This window comes from Oenanthe melanoleuca, chromosome 26 (assembly GCF_029582105.1).
Source record: "Oenanthe melanoleuca isolate GR-GAL-2019-014 chromosome 26, OMel1.0, whole genome shotgun sequence".
Taxonomy (NCBI): Eukaryota; Metazoa; Chordata; class Aves; order Passeriformes; family Muscicapidae; genus Oenanthe; species Oenanthe melanoleuca.
In genome coordinates this window covers 2,155,302-2,174,399 of record NC_079359.1, presented here as the reverse complement: position 1 = coordinate 2,174,399, position 19,098 = coordinate 2,155,302, and the positions used below count along the sequence as shown (strand labels likewise).

The window sequence follows — 19,098 nt, the reverse complement described above, 5'->3', positions numbered from 1 at the left end:
CAGCTTTCAGTCACCTCCCCAGCACCCAGGGTTCGTTTGCAGGGCCATGCCAGCCCAGCTGGGCACGGAGCCGTGGGCAGTGCCAGGGCCTGTCCGTGTGTCCGTCTGTGTGCCAGCCACGCTGCTGCCGTCCTGTCCGAGCTCGTGTCTGTCTGTGCCATCTGCTCCGAGCTGGCTCTGTTTTATCTGTATTTTCCCCCAAAAAACGCACTAAAAGGAGCAACAGCAGCACTGGGCCACAGCTGGAGCACCTGGGCCACCTCAGGAGGTGGCATTTGGCATCCTGGCCCGGTCACAGCTGGCACAGGCGTGACCCCCTGACCTTGCCCTTTCCTTCCTGTGTGCCGCAGATGAGCGAGAGCGAGACCCTCATCACTATGGTGAACAGGATGGTGGAGACCTCCCCCCCTAGGGCCCAGCTCTACATGCAAGTAAGGCTCCGGCCACCAGGCCCCGCCCGGGGTCACCTCCTGCCACCCGGGGTCACCTCCTGCCATCGCCACTCGCTCAGCAGCCGCGGCATCCGGCACATCTCGCTCTCGGGGGACGCGCTGCTCCATCCCAGGCTTTGCTAATCCATCCATGAGCCATTCCGAGCCGGCAAATCCTCGTGCTGGCAGCGCGAGGTGGGGACGGAGCTGTCCCAGGGGATTCTTGGGGGCGGAGATGCTCCAGGGATTCTCGGGGTGGAGCTGCCCGGGGATTTTTGGGGACAGTGCTGTCCCAGGGGATTCTCAGGGACGGAGCTGCTCCAGGGATTCTTGGGGACCGAGGTGCCCCCCAGAACTCTCAGACCGAGCTGCCTCCGGGGATTTTTGGGGACAGTGCTGTCCCGAGGACTCTCGGGGACGGAGCTGCTCTAGGAACTCTTGGGACGGAGCTGTCCCTGGGATTTCTGGGGACGGAACTGCCTCCCAGGACTCTTGGAACTATCCCAGGGACTCTTGGGGACGGAGCTGTCCCGGGAATTCTCGGGGATGGAGCTGTGCCCCAGGACCTCTCGGTGCCTCTCGGACCGAGCTGTCCCGGGGATTTTTGGGGACCGAGCTGTTCTGGTGACTCTCGGGGATGGAGCTGTCCCGGGGACTCTTGGGGACGGAGCTGCTCCCGGGATTCTCGAACGCGCGGGGCTTGGCTCGTCCGTGTTTTTCAAGGAGAATGGGTGGGGTGACCGGAATGCAGCTCTTAAACCAATTCCTGAAACAGGGGCAAGGAACGGTCTTTCCACCCCGGAGGCTCCTTCTGTCCCCAGCACTGGGACATCCTTGCAGTGTCACATGGCGATGCCACCCACCCCGGGCTGTGCTGCCCTGGGCAAATCCTGTATGGCATTTTCCAAAGAAAAAAAGGATTTTCCTGTTTCCATCTGCTGCCAGCAGGGATGTGCTGGAGGGTGAACCGGGAGCTCCCGGGATGCTCCTCCGGCTGGCCGGGCTCCCGACCCACCCGGCTCTGCCTCCAGCCCCGCGGGCATTTCCCAGATCCGGATCCATTTGCATCATCCCGGAGTTTTAAATGGCTCCAAAGCACCCTCTCTGCTTTCTAGCAATAATGATCCCCTCCTTCCTATCTCGTGCCTTTCATCTCCAGCTCTGGGAGGCAGTTAATTGCCGAAGGTCCCATTAGTAATTGAGATTTCCAGGAAAGGAAAATGACTCACGGAGAAGCCGGGCGGGGGTAAACAGGCCCTGCTGCCGCAGCAGCTGCTGATTTATAGGTGCTCCCACTCCGCCGAGGTGGAATTACAGCTCAATCGCGCGGCCTTTGTTTTCCCTGCCTCTGGAACACTGGCGCTTAATGATTCACGAATGGAATGGGAATGAGCAGGGAGAGGTTGTGACTTCATGCTAGTGACTCCCGTCTGATGGGGCTCGGCTCTGGTCTCCTTTTGCCGGCTCGCAGGGATGGGAGAGAGGGGCTGGGAGCTGCCTCCCCTTCCCTGCGCGTCCCGGTGGGATTTCGGGCTCACCCCTCGCTCTGCTTGCAGGTGACGCCGTTCCCGGAGCCCTACAGGGACACCCTGCACCCCTACAAGATCAGCGAGCAGGACACTGATGTAAGAGCCACTCCTGTCCCCTCTCTGTGTCCCCTGTCCCTGCAGGCAGGGCTGTGCCGGTGGTTTTGTGCTCCTCAGGGATAAATCTTACCCTGAGCTTAGGTCCCACTTTGTCCCGTGTCACCCTCAAATCCCTGCAATGACAGCAGGAGGCTGGAAACCCCCTCCCCTCCGCCAGGGCCATAAATCCCATCAATCCCACCAGTCCTGGCTGCATCCCAGTGGGATTCTCATCCTGCTCATCCTCTCCCCCCTGTCTCTTCCTGCCTGGCACAGAAGCTGCTGGGGAAGCTCTGCGAGCAGAACAAGGTGCTGCGGGAGCAGGAGAGGCTGGTGCAGCAGCTCCGGGCTGAGAAGGTACGTGGTGGCACCTGAGAAGGTGGTGGCACCTCAGATGGCCACACGGGGACCTGGTGGTGGCACCTGCATGGTGATGAAGTGATGTCACCATGGGAGGGTTTGGGTTCAACCTGGACATCCAGGTGTGTGTGTGTTCCCTGTCACCCTGAACCTGGACATCCAGGTGTGTGTGTGTGTCCCTTGTCGCCTGGGGACATGCAGGTGTGTGTTCCCTGTCACCCTGAACCTGGACATCCAGGTGTGTGTGTGTGTCCCTTGTCGCCTGGGGACATGCAGGTGTGTGTTCCCTGTCACCCTGAACCTGGACATCCAGGTGTGTGTGTGTGTCCCTTGTCGCCTGGGGACATGCAGGTGTGTGTCCCCTGTCACCCTGAACCTGGACACTCAGGTGTGTGTGTCCCCTGTCACCTTTAACCTGGATATCCAGGTGTATCACCTGCCACCCTAAACCTGGACTTCCAGGTGTGTGTGTGTCCCCTGCCATCCCTGGCTGAAGGGACATTAAAAACATCTCGTTCCACCTCTGGGCCGCTATCCCAGGTTCTCCACGTGGCTTTGGGCACTTCCAGGGATGCAGCAGCCGCAGCTTGGGGACATTCCTGAGCTGAGGGCGAGGCTGTGTCACTCCCTGTGCTTTATTGAGCAGCCAGGACCTCAGAGCTCGGTCTGTCCCCGCAGGAGAGCCTGGAGAGTGCCCTGATGGGGACGCACCAGGAGCTGGAGATGTTCGGCAGCCAGCCCGCCTACCCCGAGAAGCTGCTGCACAAGAAGGAATCGCTGCAGAACCAGCTCATCAACATCCGGGTGGAGCTGTCCCAGGCCAGCACGGTAACGGGGGGATTCGGGTCCCTTTTGTCCCCTCCTGGATGGGAAACAAGCAGGGAGTTCCCCTTGGCTGGCTGGGGACTGAAGTCCCTCCCTGGGGACAAAGCAAATCAGGCACCCTCCAGGTGCCACCTCAGCTCCTGGTTCTGTCTCTGCCGTGCCCTGGGCACCTCAGGGTTTGTCCCCACTGCTGCCACCCCCTCCTCAGCTCGGGGGGCTGTGCTGCTTGGCAAGGACCCCCCTGATCCCCCCCATTGTCCCCTCAGGCCCTGGCAAACAGCACGGCCGAGTACGAGAGCCTGGAGAGCGAGGTGTCCACCCTGCACGATGACCTCTGGGAGCAGCTGAACCTGGACATCCAGGTGAGAGTGTCCCCTGTCACCCTGAACCTGGACATCCATGTGAGAGTGTCCCCTGTCACCCTGAACCTGGACATCCAGGTGTGTGTGTGTCCCCTGTCACCTTTAACCTGGACATCCAGGTGTGTGTGTATCCCCTGTCACCCTGAACCTGGACATCCAGGTGAGAGTGTCCCCTGTCACCCTGAACCTGGACATCCAGGTGTGTGTGTGTCCCCTGTCACCCTGAACCTGGACATCCAGGTGAGAGTGTCCCCTGTCGCCTTTAACCTGGACATCCAGGTGTGTGTGTGTCCCCTGTCACCTTTAACCTGGACATCCAGGTGTGTGTGTGTCCCCTGTCACCTTTAACCTGGACATCCAGATCCCCTGCCATCCCTGGTGTCCCCATGGAGATGAAACCCCCTCTGCCCCCATCAGTGGGTTCTCCGTGCCCAGTTCTCATGTCCATTTTTGGCCACTGTGGGCAATGGCAGCCCAGAGTCCCCCCAGCTGTCCCCAGCCCAGGTGGTGTCCTGGAGAGATCAGAGATAAAAATCCTGGTGGTGCTGGTTCAGCCTCAGTCAGTTCCTGTGGCTCAGTTTGGGGCTGGCACCAACGTCCCTGAGCCCCCCCGAGCGCTGCCTTTCCCCCATTCCAGAACGAGATGCTGAACCGGCAGATCCAGAAGGAGATCTGGCGGATCCAGGACGTGATGGAGGGGCTGAGGAAGAACAACCCCTCCCGTGGCACCGACACCGCCAAGCACAGAGGTGAGGGGGGGCTGTCCCTGCCTGCGGTGTCCCCCGTGGGCTCAGGGAGATGAAGACCCTCATTATTATCTCATAATTACCTTCTAATTATCTTGTTCCTGCTCTTCTCCACAGTGGCCCTGGGCCCCTCGGGCACTTACAGCTCCAACAGCCCCGCCAGCCCCCTGAGCTCTGCCAGCCTCACCAGCCCCCTGAGCCCCTTCTCCCTCATCTCCGGCTCCCAGGGATCGCCCACCAAGCCAGGCCCCGGCGAGGTGAGTGTCCCTGGCTGTCCCCTCTTTGTCACCAGTGGGGGATGGCGAGCTGCTGGGCACCCATGGAGCTGCCTCCCCTCGTGGCTCTGCCTGGGGGCACCGTTTTGGTGACTCTGGTGACACCTGGTGACTTTGGGGTCCGAGGTCCTTGCAGGGCTGTGGGATGGGAGTTGCTGACCTCCAGCTTTTGGCTCCTGGTGCCACCAGGGCTGGTCTCACCCAGGGCTGCTGTCACCTTCATGCACAGGACATTTATTTAGGGCAGAATCTGGGGACTCCCCAGCCCTGCTAACTGGACAGAGACGATGCCAAGGGCTGTCAAGAACCCTTCATTTGGGCATCCCCCCAGCCCTGCCTGGCCCTGGGGATGAGCAGCAGGATGTGGGACACCGAGAGGGACACCGCGGCGTCACTCCCTCCTCCATCCCTTTCTCCAGGCTGCTCCCGCCGTGTTTCTTTTTCTCTCTCTCTTCTCTAACTCTCTGTTCCCTCTCTGCTCTCACGCCTCCCGCTCCTGCCCGCCCCAGGAACCGGGCCCGCCTCGACCTCCCCTCCCCAAGTCCTACGTTCCCCTGGAGTCTCCTCCGGCCGTTCCTCCGCTCCCCAGCGAGAGCCGCCTCTGGCCCCACCCCGCCTCCCCTTCCTGGCACCAAGGCGCTGGAGAGGCCAAGCGGGGACAGGTACAGAACCCTGCGGGGCACCGCCGCCCTCCTCCTCCTCCTCTTCCTCCTCCTCGTGGCGTGGAAGGCGCTGGGATGAGGCAGGAGCCGGAGCTGCCCGCCCCAAACCTGCAGCGACATCGTGGAGGTGGCACTTGTGCCACACCCCTCATGTCCCCAGCAGGTCGCCACAGCCTGTGCGTGCTCAGGGCAGGGATTGTCCCCTCCTCCTCCTCCTCCTCCTGGGGAGGCTGTCCTTGGTTGTCGCCTCTGCTTTGCTCTGCCCTTGCCTCTGTCACTGTCCTTTAGTGTCACCGCTCCCCGCGTGGCACTGGCAGGCTCTGAGCCCAGAGCTCCAGGGAAAACCTGGATTTGGGGAATTCATGGTGACACCTCGGCCGTATGTGGGGGCACAGGTGACACGAGTGTCCTCACAGCCAGGGTTGGGGATGTGTGACCGTGGCTGTGCCGAGTTGGGAAGGGACAAGGTGCCAGCACAGGTGGCACTTCCAGCTGCCATGGGTGGCACAGTGGTGGCTATGTGTGACACAGGGGTGTCAGGGTGCATTTTGTGGGACACACTGGGTTGCTGGGCCACCCCAGTGTCACACCCCTCTGTCACCCCAGCAGTTCCTGGGCTGTTCCCACGGTATACAAGAGGGGAAGGACCCCAAAAATGTCCCTTTGCTGGCTCTCCTGCCTCTGTGTGGCACGGGGTGTGCATAGAGCCAGGATGTCCCTGCCCTGTCCCCAGCTCCTGGGGGCTGTGCTGGGGTTGTCACCCTGTGGGAACCTTTGTCCCTTCCTGTGACTGGAGGAGACAGAGCAGGGACAAGAGCAGAGCCCCCTCAGCCCCTCTCCCCACAGATTTGGGGTGCTCTGGTCCCAGCTGGCCACTGTCCATGTGTCCATTATCCATCACCCTAAGAGCAGTGACTGTCCCCTGTCTGTGTGTCCCTGATCTGTCACTCCCAGAGCAGCAGGTGCCCGCTGTCCATGTGTCCCTAATCTGTCTGTCACCCCAAGAGCAATGGGTGTCCCCAGGCAGAGCGTGGCCCCCAGGCAGAACTGGGGTTCACTGGGGCCCTTTCCCCCCCTCCACAGGCCAAACCAGGCTTTGAACAGAGCAAGAAGGAGCCCACCCGGCCCAGCCCCCCCGGCCCCACGCCCGAGGGGCTCCCGCAGAGCCGGACAGAGCAGGACGGGGACAAACAAGCAGCTCTGAACAAGGGTATGGCAGTGGGACACCCGGCAGGACCCAGGGGTGGCACTGGGACACCCAGCTGGACCTGGGAGTGGCACTGGGACACCCGGCAGGATCCGGGGGTGGCACTGGGGACACCCACCTGGACCAGGGAGTGGCACTGGGACACCCGGCAGGACCCAGGGGTGGCACTGGGACACCTGGCAGCACCTGGGGGTGGCACTGGGGACACCTGGCAGGATCAGGGGTGGCACTGGGACACCCAGCAGCACCTGGGGGTGGCACTGGGGACACCTGGCAGGACCCGGGGGTGGCACTGGGACCCTGCCCCCGCTCACCCTGGTGCTGTGGTGTCCCCGCAGTCGGAATCGTCCCCCCCAGGACCAAGTCTCCGGCAGAGGACGAGGCGGTGCCCAGGAGGAACGGCCTGGCCAACGGGCTCAGCTCCCGGGTAGGGCTGGGCTGGAGGGGCTGGGGGCTCGGCTGGGGGGCTGGGTGAGCCAAGGAGGGCTCTGCTGCAGCCTGGGGAGAGCAGCCTGAGGCTGTGTGGCTCCATGTGTCACTATCCACCTCCTGGAGACCCCCAGGGTGACTTCAGCACCTTCCCTGCTCCTGGGAGTGACATCCCGGGTGTGACATCCCATTGGCTCCCGGCAGAGGGATGTGGCACTGTGAGGATGTGGCTGGCCACCAGGGGGTGACCTCAGGGCTGGCCATGTCCCCAGGAGAGACCCAAGAGCGCCGTGTTCGCCACGGACACCAAGGTGAAGATGAGCGTGGAGGAGCAGATCGACCGCATGAAGCGGCACCAGAGCGGCTCCATGAAGGAGAAGCGGCGCAGCCTGCAGCTCCCCAGCCCCCAGCAGCTGCCCGGCCCCCAGCCCGACCCCCCCGGCACCAAAACCCCCTCCTCATACAAGGTGGTGAGTCCTGAGCGGGTGGGGACAGCGCGGGGTGGCGCAGGGACAGCACAGGGGGATCTGTGGAGGTTCAATGTTCCCACCCGAGAAGCTGCCAACCCTCCCAGAGAAGGGGGTCCTGCAAGGGACCTTCTAAGGGGGTCTGCAGCCCTCTAAGGGGGTCTCTGGCAGGTCTCTGGCTGCTGGATGAACCTCAGGAAGCGGTGATCTGTGGCCACAAGTGATCAGCTCTCAGTGGTTTCAGCTCTGCTTGTGAGGCCATCCCAGGCTGGCTCAGGGACAGAGAGACAGCAGCACTGTGTGGGGATTCCACAGATTCCTTTATTGTCCAGCAGCTCTGTGAGGGGACCAGGGATGACAGCTCCCTGGAGAACTTGGGGTTAAAACTGGGGTTTTTAGAGGGGAAAGCAAAGTTGGTACCAAGGGAGAAACACCAAAGGGTTACCATGGTACTAAGGCATGGTGGGATCACTGAATCCTTTGGGCATAGCTCAGCATGATAAGGGAAGATGTGCCAACCTAATGAGCATCCTTCCAGGAGGGTTGAGATGAGCAAATCACACCCATTCAAAGGTGTCCTGGTTTGAAGAACAGGTGTCTGAAAATAAAGGCAGAAGCTTCTCTTTGAAATGGAGAATGTAAACCCCCTCTCACCAAATTATAATTTTGAAATTAAGGGGCTCTCAGGCAAAGATATGGGAATTAGGAATAACAGTTCTTTACTAGGAAAATTAAAATAGAAATGCAGTATTACACAGAACAATCCCAAACCCTGCCAGAGTCAGAATCCAAGCTGACACCCATCAGTCAGTCAGGGTGTTGGCACAGTCCCATTCAATGGTGGCTGCATCCTCCTGCAGGGGCAGATGTGGTTCAGCTGGAGCAGTGCTCCTGGAGAAGGTGCAGTTTCCTCTGAAGCTCCAGGGATGATGTGGAAAGGTCTGGCTTTCCTCTGGGATCCAGTGGCAAAGGCTGCTCTGGTGTTCCAAATCTCAGTTTCTATCTGGGTAGGAAAGGCTTGGCTCCTCCCCTGGCTGGAGCATCTCCCATGGGATGATGGAATTTTATCAGTCATGCCCTGGGACTCACTGGCCATGAACAGGAGATATCTCCTGGAGGGAGGATGGGCTGTGGGAAGATAAAGATGATTGCCCAGCTGGTTTAAAGATGGCCCATGAGCAGATAATGTGTGCCAGGAGATCAGGGGCACTGCCCCAGCTGGCTGCAGCAGATGGGGACAGAATCCACATTTCTGGTCACATCAACCCAACACAAAAGGACAGCTCAATCAAGGGACATCCCATGCAAGGAGCATCCATCCAGGGCAGGGCTGGGGCAGAGCCCACCAGCCTCCATCAGCCGTGGCCCCTCGCAGGTGCGGCGGCACCGCAGCATCCACGAGGTTGACATCTCGGACCTGGAGGCGGCGCTGCGCTCCGACGAGCCCGGCCGGGTGTACGAGACCCCGCAGGAGGAGATCGCCCGGCTGCGCAAGATGGAGCTGGAGCCGCAGCACTACGACGTGGACATCAACAAGGAGGTGAGGACAGCGTGTCCCCGAGTGTCCTCAGGGCGGTCACACCTCACCTGGCACTGTGTCCAGTGCGGGCTGGAGGGGACATGTGGCTGTCGTAGGCCCAGGGAGAATCTTAAAGGATTTTTCCAGTCTGGCTTTCTCAGGCTCGGCTGGGATTTTTCCCAGGCTGGAGCCTCTTTCTCTGCTGTAAACATAAGAGAAAGAATCATAGCAAAAGATAATCACCAAGAATCATAACAAAAGATAAACACCTGTTGGATCCGTGAGAAAACCTGGGACAAGAGGTGTTTTCTTCTCCGGCCAATGAACTGTCTGTATTTTGTTATGCACAAAGTGTTTTATTTAAAACCACGGCTTCCTTCAATAAATTGCTCTTTCTTGTTCTTCTTGCACCATGCAAGAGAGAACCACTTTACTGTGTCCTTGTAACCCTTATGTAGTAACATTTGGAGGTTCTACGGGGATCAACAGGGACAGGTCCCCAGTGTCCAGCACAGGGCATGTCCTCAGCCTGTCCCTCTGTCCCCAGCTGTCCACGCCGGACAAAGTGCTGATCCCTGAGCGCTACGTGGAGCTGGAGCCGGAATCGCCCCTCAGCCCCGAGGAGATGAAGGAGAAGCAGAAGAAGGTGGAAAGGATCAAGACCCTCATTGCTAAATCCAGGTGAGGCTGCAGCAGCCACGCTGGCCATGGCAGGGGTCATCCTGCGGGGAACTGACCACTCACCTCCATCCTTTCACTGGGCACTCTGAGGGGTATGACCACCCAGCCCACCCTGAGGGGAACTGACCTCTCACCTCCATCTGCTCTTTGGCCATTCCAAGACCACCCATCCACCTCCATCCCATCCCATCCCATCCCATCCCATCCCATCCCATCCCATCCCATCCCATCCCATCCCATCCCATCCCATCCCATCCCATCCCATCCCATCCCATCCCATCCCATCCCATCCCATCCCAGGGGTCCTGGCAGGGGTGCTGACCCCAGCTGCTGTTCCCAGCCTGCAGAATGTCATCCCCCTGGGCGAGGGGGAGGTGGACACCCCCCAGGACCCGGAGATGCAGCTGCAGGAGCAGGAGAAGAGGATCGAGATCTCGTGTGCCCTGGCAGCCGAGGCCTCGCGCCGCGGCCGGATGCTCTCGGGTGAGGAACGGGGGCTTGGACTGGGATCCTGCAGATCCCTGGGAGAGTGAGGTGCCAGGAGGGCAGGAGGGTGGAGGCAGGTGCAGGTTTGGCAGCATGACAAGGGGTCAGTGGGCAGGAGAGGGGATAGGGGGGCAGGTGATGCCAGCAGCTCCTGGGGCTGCCTGCCCTGAGATGCTGGGATGGAGCAGCTGGGCACAGCTCCCAGCACCTTGTCGGGAGTGTTTGTGAGGGTGGGAGTGCCTGGCAGGGTGGCATGAGGTGGCATGAGATGGCATGAGATGGCACAGCATGGCTGAGCAAGCACGGCAGCACCTGATGCCCAGGGAATTGTGGTGGCACCCCATGCCCAGGGAGTTTGGTGTCACCCTATGCCCAGGGAATTGGGGTGTCACCCTATGCCCAGGGAATTGTGATAGCACCCCATGCCACGGGGTTGTGGTGGCACGGGCTGGCACATTGTGGCCGTGTACGGTGGCGCTTCGTGCTGGGGGGATCATGGTGGCACGCTGTGCCCGGGTGAGCACGGTGACATCCAGTGCCTGGCTGGCTGCAGTGTCACACCAAACCTTGTCCATGAGGAGCCCTGCCGGGAGCTCACGTGTGCGTGCTCTGCCCAGCTGTGGCTCTGTCCTTCCTGCCAGCTCTGGCTCTGTCCTGTCCAGCTGTGGCTTCTTATCCTGCCCAGCTGTGGCTCTGTCCTGCCCCCAGCTGTGGCTGCTTGTCCTGCTTTTGGCTGACAAAGTCTGCTTTTGGCAGCCTGTTTGTGGCTGACTCTGTCCTGCCCGGCTGTGGCTCTTTCCTTCCTGCCAGCTGTGGCTGCTTGTCCTGCCAGCTGTGGCTGCTTGTCCTGCCAGCTGTGGCTGCTTGTCCTGCCAGCTGTGGCTCTGTCCTGACAGCTGTGGCTCTGTCCTTCCTGCCAGCTGTGATTCTGTGCTTGCTTTCCCCTTTCCTTTCTCTTTCCTCCCTGTCCCTGCCCAGCCCTGCTGTCCCCTCCCCGCTGTCCCCTCCCCGCTGTCCCCTCCCCGCTGTCCCTGCCCTCTGCCCGCTCCTTCACCCCCTCTCCCGTTTCTCGTTTCCAGCTCAGTGCGCTACCCCCAGCCCTCCCACCTCCCCAGCCTCCCCGACTCCACCGACCAACCCCCTCTCGTCCGAGCCCCGGGCCGCCGACAGCAGCCACCTCATGCGGGTGTGAGCCTGTGACGTAAGCACCTCTTCTCTCTGACGTCATCCCTCCATCCCCTCGCTGCCACGTCAGCCCCGGCTCCTCCATGGACCGAGCGTTGCCCCCCAAAGCCAAGGGGCAGTGCAGGGTGGAAAAGGGGGGGCCCAGCATGAAAACTGGGGGGTCACAGCCTCCCCTGGCTCCTGGCAGCCAAATCCCTGCTGCATTTTCCACGGGGGGTGGGGATGGGCGCAGGGTGGAGCCCCCCAGCTCAGCCCCTCTGTCCTGTCCCCCCTCCCCAGCTCAAGCCCTGGCTGCCATCAAGTTCCACGGGGCCACGTTTTAGTCCCCTGCTGAGGTGACACCGAACCTGTCGCCGCCGTGCTCGGCTCTCCCGGACCCCCCTCCCTCCCTCCGGCGGCGACACCACCGGGAGATGTGGCACCGCCCCAAGGAGACGGGTGGGGGCTGGGGACTGTCCCCAAGGAGCCCCCAGGGCTGTCAGCGGCCCCAGGGACACACCCGGACAGCTGTGACAGCGGCCAGCGGCGAGCACAGGGACCCCCAAGGGGCTTTTGGGGTGGGGACCCCACCACGGACGGTGCTGCCTCCTTCCAGCGCTCCTGGATTCTCCTCCTCGGCTCTTCAGGCACCGCTTCCCTTCCCTGAGCTCTGATCCTGATTTTGGGAGCTGTCCGTGTCACCTCCGGGTGAAGGAGGGGACAGGACGGATGGGGTGGCACTGAGGGGACATGGAGGTGTCCCCAGGGCTCGGAGCGGGAGGTGTGGGCAGGGATGGGGATGTTGGATGGGAGCAGAGCAGGGAATTGGGGTGCCAGGAGCTGTGGGCTCGGCAGGGACCCCCTCTGGAGGGTGGGGACGGTGCTGAGGAGGGGTTTGGGGACAGCCGGGGCTGTCCCCATCCCGCTGTCACCATCCAAAAATCCCTTCCCGCGGCTCTCCAGCCCCTTCCAGCGGTTCGGATTTCCTGTAGCAAATTCCCCCTTTTTTTTTTTTTTTTTTTTTTTTTTTTTTCCCTTGGGGAAAAAGCAGAATCCCTGGAAGGATGTGAGGGTGGCAGGGCAGATGCAGCCAGGAGCTGAATCCCAAATCCCAAATAATCCCAAATAATCCCAAATCCCATCCATCCCTCCTGGCCTGATCCCAACCCCCCAGGATCTCCCTGCATCCCAATCCCAATTTAGCAATACTTGTAGGATCCCTGGAGCCCTAACCCCGCTCCCCAGCCTCCCTCAGCCCCTTTAGCTCATAAAGCTGGCCCTTTATTTTGCTATTTACATGCCTTAATATATGTTTGATGGAAATTCTACATTTATAATATATATCTATATTTGGTTTTTCCTCTTCTTTTCCCGGGAAAAAGCTCGTGCCGAGCTCTCTCTCTTCTCCGCAGGATTTGTTGGCACCAGCCCTGCCAACAAAAAAAAAGATTCTTTGCCAATTTACCAGAGGGGGAAGGAAATATAAAAAAATAAAATTAAAAAAAAAAAAATCACAAAAAAAAGAAGAAGAAAAAAGAAGGAAAAAAACCTATTTAAAAAAATATATCTATTTTTTCTGCTTTTATTAAAAAGCAAATTTATTTAAAATAAAATATACAGAGACTGTAAGCTTGAAGAGAGGATGAGTTTATTTCCCTGTGTCCCTTTTCGGGTTGCTGGGGCAGACCCCCCATTACTCTGGGGACACCTTAGGGACATCCTGGGGTGGCTGTGGGGCAGCAATTCCCATTTCTGGGATCCAGAAAGGACAAGGAGCATCCCAAAGCTCCCATCCCGCCCTTCCCAAAGCCACCTCCTGCTGTCCCCAAAGCATGACCCAGCCGTGATTTTATTTTATTTAAAAAAAATAATAATAACAATAAAAAACAAGGAAACCAAACCTTAATTAATTACTTAATTTTATTTTGGTTATTATTTTTCATAAACACTTCATAAAGCAGTGACTTGTTAACCCAGAAAGGATTTGCATCGGGAGGAAATAAATCTATTTATGCATTTGGGGGGGTGGGATGGGAGGGATTTGGTTTTCTGGGATATTTTCCTAGCGGTAGAGAAATAAAAATATCTATGAAACAACGATGTTTTCCTGGTTTGTTTTTTATTTTTTTCCAGGGATGAGCTTGGATATGGGATTTAATGGGAGAAGCAGGAGGTGACGGGGCTCCAGAGGCAGCTCCTCCTGCCTCTCCTGGGGTTTTTTTTGGGATTTGTTTTCCCACTGGGGTTGGTTTTGGTGCTTGTGCAGGGATAGGATTCCCATCCCTGGGCAGTCTGTGGGATGAGTGTCGGGAATGGCGTGGTTTGGGTGACAGAGGTGACACAGGGACCCCACACTGGGTCTGGAGGAGCTGATATTCCCACCCCGACCAGCGAATCCTGGGAGCCTCGACATTCCCAAAACTCTCCTTTCCCGTGGAGCAGCCTGGGATCCGTGGGAATCCTGGGGACAACTGCAGGGACCTCTGCTGTCCCCTCAGTGCCACTCAGCCACCCCAAGGAAGCCACAATCTGCCTGTTTTCCCTATTTTGGGGATCCATCCAATTATCCCATCCCATCCCATCCCATCCCATCCCATCCCATCCCATCCCATCCCATCCCATCCCATCCCATCCCATCCCATCCCATCCCATCCCAGGGAACTCATTCCACTGGGACAGGGAGGGAGGGACCAGCAGGGTTTGGTGGCCACTAGCCACTGTGTCCCTTTTGGAGCCACCACATCCCCCTGAAGCCACCATGTCCCATCTGGAACCACCGTGTCCCTATTGGAGCCACTGTGTTCCTCTTGAAGCCACCATGTCACTTTTGGACCCACCATGTCCCCCCTGAAGCCACCACGTCCTCCCTGAAGCCACCGTGTCCTCCTGAAGCCATCATGTCCCCCCTGGAGCCACCATGCCACTTCTGGGCCACCATGTCCCCCGAGAAGCCACCGTGTCCCCTCTGGAGCCACCGTGTCTCCTCTGAAGCTACCGCGTGTCCCCTGAAGCCCCCATGTTCCCCAGAGCCACCATGTCCTTTTTGGAGCCACCATGTCACTTTTGGAGCCACATGTCCCCTCTGAAGCCGCAGTGTCACCCTGAAGCCACCATGTCCTTGAAGCCACCATGTCCCCTCTGAAGCCACTGGGTCCCCCAGAGCCACCTTGTCCCCCAGAGCTACCGTGTCCCTCAGAGCCACCTTCTTCCCCAGAGCCACCATGTCCCCTCTGAAGCCACCGTGTCCCCCAGAGGCACCATGTCCCTTCTGGAGCCATCACATCCCCTCTGAAGCCACCGTGTCCCCTCTGAAGCCACTGGGTCCCAGAGCCACCGTGTCCCCCCAGAGGCACCATGTCCCCCAGAGCCACCTTGTCCCCCAGAGCCACCGTGTCCCCCAGAGCCACCGTGTCCCCGGAGGTGGCGCCGAGGGCGTTCCCGGGCCCGTTAATGATTCCCAGGATGACGTGGGGACTAAAGGGCTTTTCCAAGGGTCACTCTGCGAGCGGGGCCACCCTCACCCCGCCTGGCCCAGCCCCGTCACCGCCACCATGGTGTCCCTGAGCGACTTCCAGAGTAAGCAGGCACCAGGGGTGTCCTGTCCCCGCGGGAATTCCTGTCCCCGCTGGAATTCCCGTCCCTGCAGGATCCGGAGCTCCCTGGGGACGTTTGGCAGCTCTCAGTCCCGATTTGGAGCTGTTGGATGGGGTGGTTGGGGCAGGGAGGGGTGAGATGGAAAAGGGGACGGGCTGGGGGTGGGCAGATTTTCCAGGATCATCCAGGGATCATCTCCAGCATGGGACAAGGAAAAGGGGAAGGCTCAGGGAAAGGCTGGATGGGGTTTCCCCGTTGATTTTTTCCTGATTTATCTGGTGCCCTCAGGATATTATTCTGGGCCTCCTCCAGGCCTGGCCCAGGTGCAAAGGCTGTTCCTGAGGTTTAGTAAAAATCCAAAGGGTGTTTTTGGGAAGGAATGGGACAGGAGGGGTTTGGAGCCGAGCTTTGCCTCTGCTCTCCCGTTCTCCACAGGGATCGGAGTGGGCCTGGTCGGCTTCGGCCTCTTCTTCCTCCTCTTCGGGATCCTCCTGTACTTCGACTCGGTGCTGCTGGCTTTTGGGAACGTGAGTAGGGCCTGGCTGGGGGTCCCCACAGCCGGACCAGGAGCTGCCCTGACCCTCTGCCCTCCCTCCTGCCAGCTCCTCTTCCTCTCCGGCCTGGTCTTCATCATCGGCTTCCGGAGGACCTTCACCTTCTTCTTCCAGCGGCCCAAGCTGAAGGGCACCAGCTTCTTCTTCGGGGGGCTCGTGGTGGTGCTCATGCGCTGGCCAATCCTGGGGATGCTGCTGGAGGCCTACGGCTTCATCTCCCTCTTCAAGTGCGGATGGGATCCCGGGGATGGGATCCTGGGAGGGGATCCTGGGGATGGGATCATCGGGATGGGATCTGGGGGATGGGATCCTGGGGATGGGATCATCGGGATGGGATCTGGGGGATGGGATCATCGGGATGGGATCCTGGGGATGGGATCTTGGGGATGGGATCTTGGGGATGGGATCCTGGGGATGGGATCTTGGGGATGGGATCCTGGGAGGGGATCCTGGGGATGGGATCATCGGGATGGGATCTTGGGGATGGGATCTTGGGGATGGGATCCTGGGGATGGGATCCTGCGAGGGGATCCTGGGGATGGGATCATCGGGATGGGATCTGGGGGATGGGATCCTGGGAGGGGATCCTGGGGATGGGATCATCGGGATGGGATCCCGGGGATGGGATCTTGGGATGGGATCGTTGGGATGGGATCCAGGGGATGGGATCCTGGGGATGGAATCATCAGGATGGGATCCTGGGGATGGGATCTTGGGATGGGATCCTGGGGATGGGATCCTGGGAGTGGAATCCTGGGGATGGGGTCATCAGGATATGGATCTTGGGGATGGGATCCTGGGTATGGGATCATCAGGATGGGATCCTGGGCATGGGATCTTGGGATGGGATCTTTGGGATGGGATATTGGGATGGGATCTGGGGATGGGATCTTTGGGATGGGATCTTTACGATAGGATCCTTGGGATGGGATCTTTAGGATGGGATCCTTGGAATGGGATCCTGGGGGTGGGATCATTGGGATGGGATTTTTGGGATGGGATCTTCAGGATGGGATCCTCAGGATGGGATCTTTGGGATGAGATCCTGGGCATGAGGTTGGGATCCTCAGGATGTGATTCTCTGGATGAGATCCTCAGGATTGGCTCCTTGGGATCAGATCCCTGTGATGGGATCTTAGGGACGGAGCCTGGGCTTGGGGGACAGTCCCCAGAGCTCAGTGGAGCCTTTTTTTTCCACACAGGAGCTTCTTCCCGGTGGTTTTCGGGTTTTTGGGCTCACTGGCAAACATCCCCCTGCTGAGCCAGGTGAGAAAGGGCTGGGGGTGCCTTGGGGCCTTCAATCCCTGGCTGGGATCCATCCCCACGGATGAGACTGCACAGGAAATGTCACCACGGTGTCCCCAGAGCTGCACGGGGGGATTTTCACACTAATCCTGCTCTGTTCCTGTCCCAGCTCCTGCAGAAAATGGGGGACAGCGGCTCCATGGTGTGACCTGACCAGTCCTGGGCGAGTGGCTGCAATGGGACAGGCTGAGAGAGCCCAGGTCTGGCTGTCCCCAAGAGCTGGTGACTCTCTTATCCCCAGGACCCTCAGTGGTGGCCAGAGCCACCCCCCAGCAGGGACAGTGTCCCCTCACTGTCCCACAGAGCTCCTGAGCCAGGCTCCGGGGCCCAAGGGCTGTACCAGACTGGATTCTGGAATTCTTGTTTTTATTTAATTCTTTCCTGTGAAAGATTTAATTTAATAAAAAAATACCTGAGATCAAGCTCAGACTTGGCTCCTTTCCCAAGGCTTGGGGCTTGTCCCAGCTCTGACACCTCCTAATGTCACCAGGAGGCATTGTGGCCATGGCTGGGGGTGGCACAGGGACATGGGCATGGCTGGGGGTGGCACAGGGACATTGCCATGGCCAGCACTGCAGGTGTCACAGGGCCCTTTGCAGGGCAGGAGCTCCCCCAGCATCACCTCAGGTGATTTTTAAGGAGTTCTGCCCAGGCTGCTGGAATTGCCCTCCCCAGGAACAGGGGTTGGACAACTCCTGGATGACTCCTGGGTAACTAACTCCTGGATAACTCCTGGATAACTCTTGGATAACTCCTGGATAACTCCTGGGTAACTCCTGGGTAACTCTTGGATAACTCCTGGGTAACTCCTGGGTAACTAACTCTTGGATAACTCCTGGATAACTCTTGGATAACTCCTGGATAACTCTTGGGTAACTCTTGGATAACTCTGGGATAACTCCTGGGTAACTCCTGGATAACTAACTCCTGGGTAACTCCTGGATAACTAACTCCTGGATAACTCCTGGATAACTCCTGGGTAACTCCTGGGTAACTCCTGGATAACTCTTGAATAACTCATGGATAATTCAGTACCTCCACCAGCTGAGCTGGATCCCAGCTGGGTTTCTGGGAGTGCTCGGCAAGCTGGAGTTTAATTAAACCCAAAAGCAGTCACATCAAAATGCTTTCCTTAACGTGCAGGAATTAATTAATGAGTTGGAGCTGAGCCTGCTCCCTCTGGAGCCTGGTGGGAGACGGTGGCTCTGTGCTCGTTGTCACCTGGCTGTGGCTGTTGTCACCTGGATGTGCCCACGGTCACCAGCCCAGGTGTGCTCCAGGTAAAACAGGGCTGGGAGCAGCTCTGGGCTCGTTTGGGCACCCAAATCCCAGCTGAGGGAAGGGAAAATGAGATTCCTGGCAGGAACCTGGAGGCTTGGAGTCTCCTCAGTGCCTCTGTTCCTGTTTTGCTTTGCTCCAGCTGAAAATTCCCGGCTTTTCCTGGTGAGAATTCAATTTTAGGCTTCACCAGGAGGAAGAAGAAGATTCCCAGAGGGAGCATGAGAGATGAGGAGATTCCAGAGGTTTTTTTTCCCCATCCCTGTGGAAGCGAGCGTGGGGGAGCAGAAAAAGGTGTCCAGGTGCTGGGAGGAGCCATCACCTCACCCTGCCGGGAAAACCAAGGACGAGGAGATTTCTGGATGGCAGAATCACGGAATGATTTGGGTTTTTAGGGATCTTAAATCCCATCCCATCCCATGGGACACCTTCCATTATCCCAGGTTGCTCCAAACCTCACCCAGACACTTCCATGGAGTCACCACAGCTTTTCCAGGCTCGGAAGACCCGCAGGGAATTGCTGGGAGCTCCCTCCGCCAGAGCTCCTCTCCAGAAGATTTTTGCCGGGAATGTTTTCCCCCCGGCTCTGTAAATCCTCTCCCTGGCAGGGTTTGGGTTTCGCTCACAAGCTCCGGGTTTGCCCTGACGTCAATCCCCGAATTCCCCCGGTGCTGGTGCCATCCAGAGCCTCCCTAAGCCCTTCCCAAAAGTTGTTTTTTTTTCAGTCACCCGGAATGAGGATCCTCACGAGCTCCGTGTGTTTTCACTAGCAGCAAAAACCTGGATTAGAAAAGCTGGAAAACGTGTGGGAAGAGCAGAAATTCACTGTCTTTTCTCTGTGATGCTCAAAAAAAATTCTTCCAGAAATCAAAGCTGTTCAGCCAAACTTCCCAACGATTATGTTTTTGGAGTGGGAAGAGTTAAAAAAATCCGGATTTTATTTTAAGGAAAGCACCCACTGAGCCTACCATCGGGTAGGTGAATGCTCTGCTCTGGGAAATGTTTACCTTCCATTATCCCTGAAAAACAGGCAAGAAAATGACTGGGGAGCAATTCCCTATTTCCAGAGGAGCTGCTCTGGACGGGATCCATTACTGGAGAAAACCCAAACTGCAACAGTTTCCCTAC

The 19,098-nt window shown here is 58.6% G+C and overlaps 2 protein-coding genes and 1 long non-coding RNA gene across 12 annotated transcripts in view; all 3 read left to right on the top strand.

Annotated features, from left to right (window-relative positions):
* The window catches only part of PLEKHA6 (pleckstrin homology domain containing A6), a 54,028-nt gene extending 40,689 nt beyond the window's left edge, over nt 1-13,339 (top strand). For 5 of the 10 annotated variants that reach the window (XM_056511386.1, XM_056511385.1, XM_056511383.1 and 2 more), the window contains 16 exons: nt 351-431; nt 1,988-2,056; nt 2,333-2,413; nt 3,095-3,244; nt 3,508-3,603; nt 4,241-4,352; nt 4,467-4,606; nt 5,134-5,286; nt 6,370-6,496; nt 6,832-6,920; nt 7,195-7,392; nt 8,765-8,929; nt 9,456-9,589; nt 9,930-10,072; nt 11,155-11,276; nt 11,540-13,339. In XM_056511386.1, the coding sequence (XP_056367361.1) occupies nt 351-431; nt 1,988-2,056; nt 2,333-2,413; nt 3,095-3,244; nt 3,508-3,603; nt 4,241-4,352; nt 4,467-4,606; nt 5,134-5,286; nt 6,370-6,496; nt 6,832-6,920; nt 7,195-7,392; nt 8,765-8,929; nt 9,456-9,589; nt 9,930-10,072; nt 11,155-11,267 (1,851 nt within the window). In that variant the 3' untranslated portion in view covers nt 11,268-11,276; nt 11,540-13,339. The remainder of the gene's footprint in view (nt 1-350; nt 432-1,987; nt 2,057-2,332; nt 2,414-3,094; nt 3,245-3,507; nt 3,604-4,240; nt 4,353-4,466; nt 4,607-5,133; nt 5,287-6,369; nt 6,497-6,831; nt 6,921-7,194; nt 7,393-8,764; nt 8,930-9,455; nt 9,590-9,929; nt 10,073-11,154; nt 11,277-11,539) is intronic. The other 5 variants (XM_056511388.1, XM_056511389.1, XM_056511390.1 and 2 more) reach the window with 3 other exon arrangements.
* On the top strand, nt 2,427-3,086 carry LOC130263685 (uncharacterized). The gene is made up of 3 exons (XR_008842371.1): nt 2,427-2,656; nt 2,693-2,731; nt 2,768-3,086. It is a non-coding gene; the product is annotated as an uncharacterized LOC130263685 (long non-coding RNA).
* Nucleotides 13,340-14,726: 1,387 nt separating the features above from the next.
* Nucleotides 14,727-17,112, top strand: GOLT1A (golgi transport 1A). Its single transcript, XM_056511311.1, has 5 exons — nt 14,727-14,815; nt 15,269-15,360; nt 15,436-15,614; nt 16,590-16,653; nt 16,802-17,112. The coding sequence occupies exons 1-5, from the start codon at nt 14,791-14,793 to the stop codon at nt 16,838-16,840; spliced, it is 399 nt and encodes a 132-aa protein (XP_056367286.1). The 5' UTR covers nt 14,727-14,790; the 3' UTR covers nt 16,841-17,112.
* The last annotated feature ends 1,986 nt before the right edge of the window (nt 17,113-19,098 follow it).

Coding starts and splice junctions, on each gene's coding strand:
- GOLT1A (XM_056511311.1), top strand. CDS start 14,791: ATGGTGTCCCTGAGCGACTTCCAGA. Junction 15,615..16,589: donor GGCTTCATCTCCCTCTTCAA/GTGCGGATGGGA, acceptor TTTTCCACACAG/GAGCTTCTTCCCGGTGGTTT. Junction 16,654..16,801: donor ACATCCCCCTGCTGAGCCAG/GTGAGAAAGGGC, acceptor TTCCTGTCCCAG/CTCCTGCAGAAAATGGGGGA.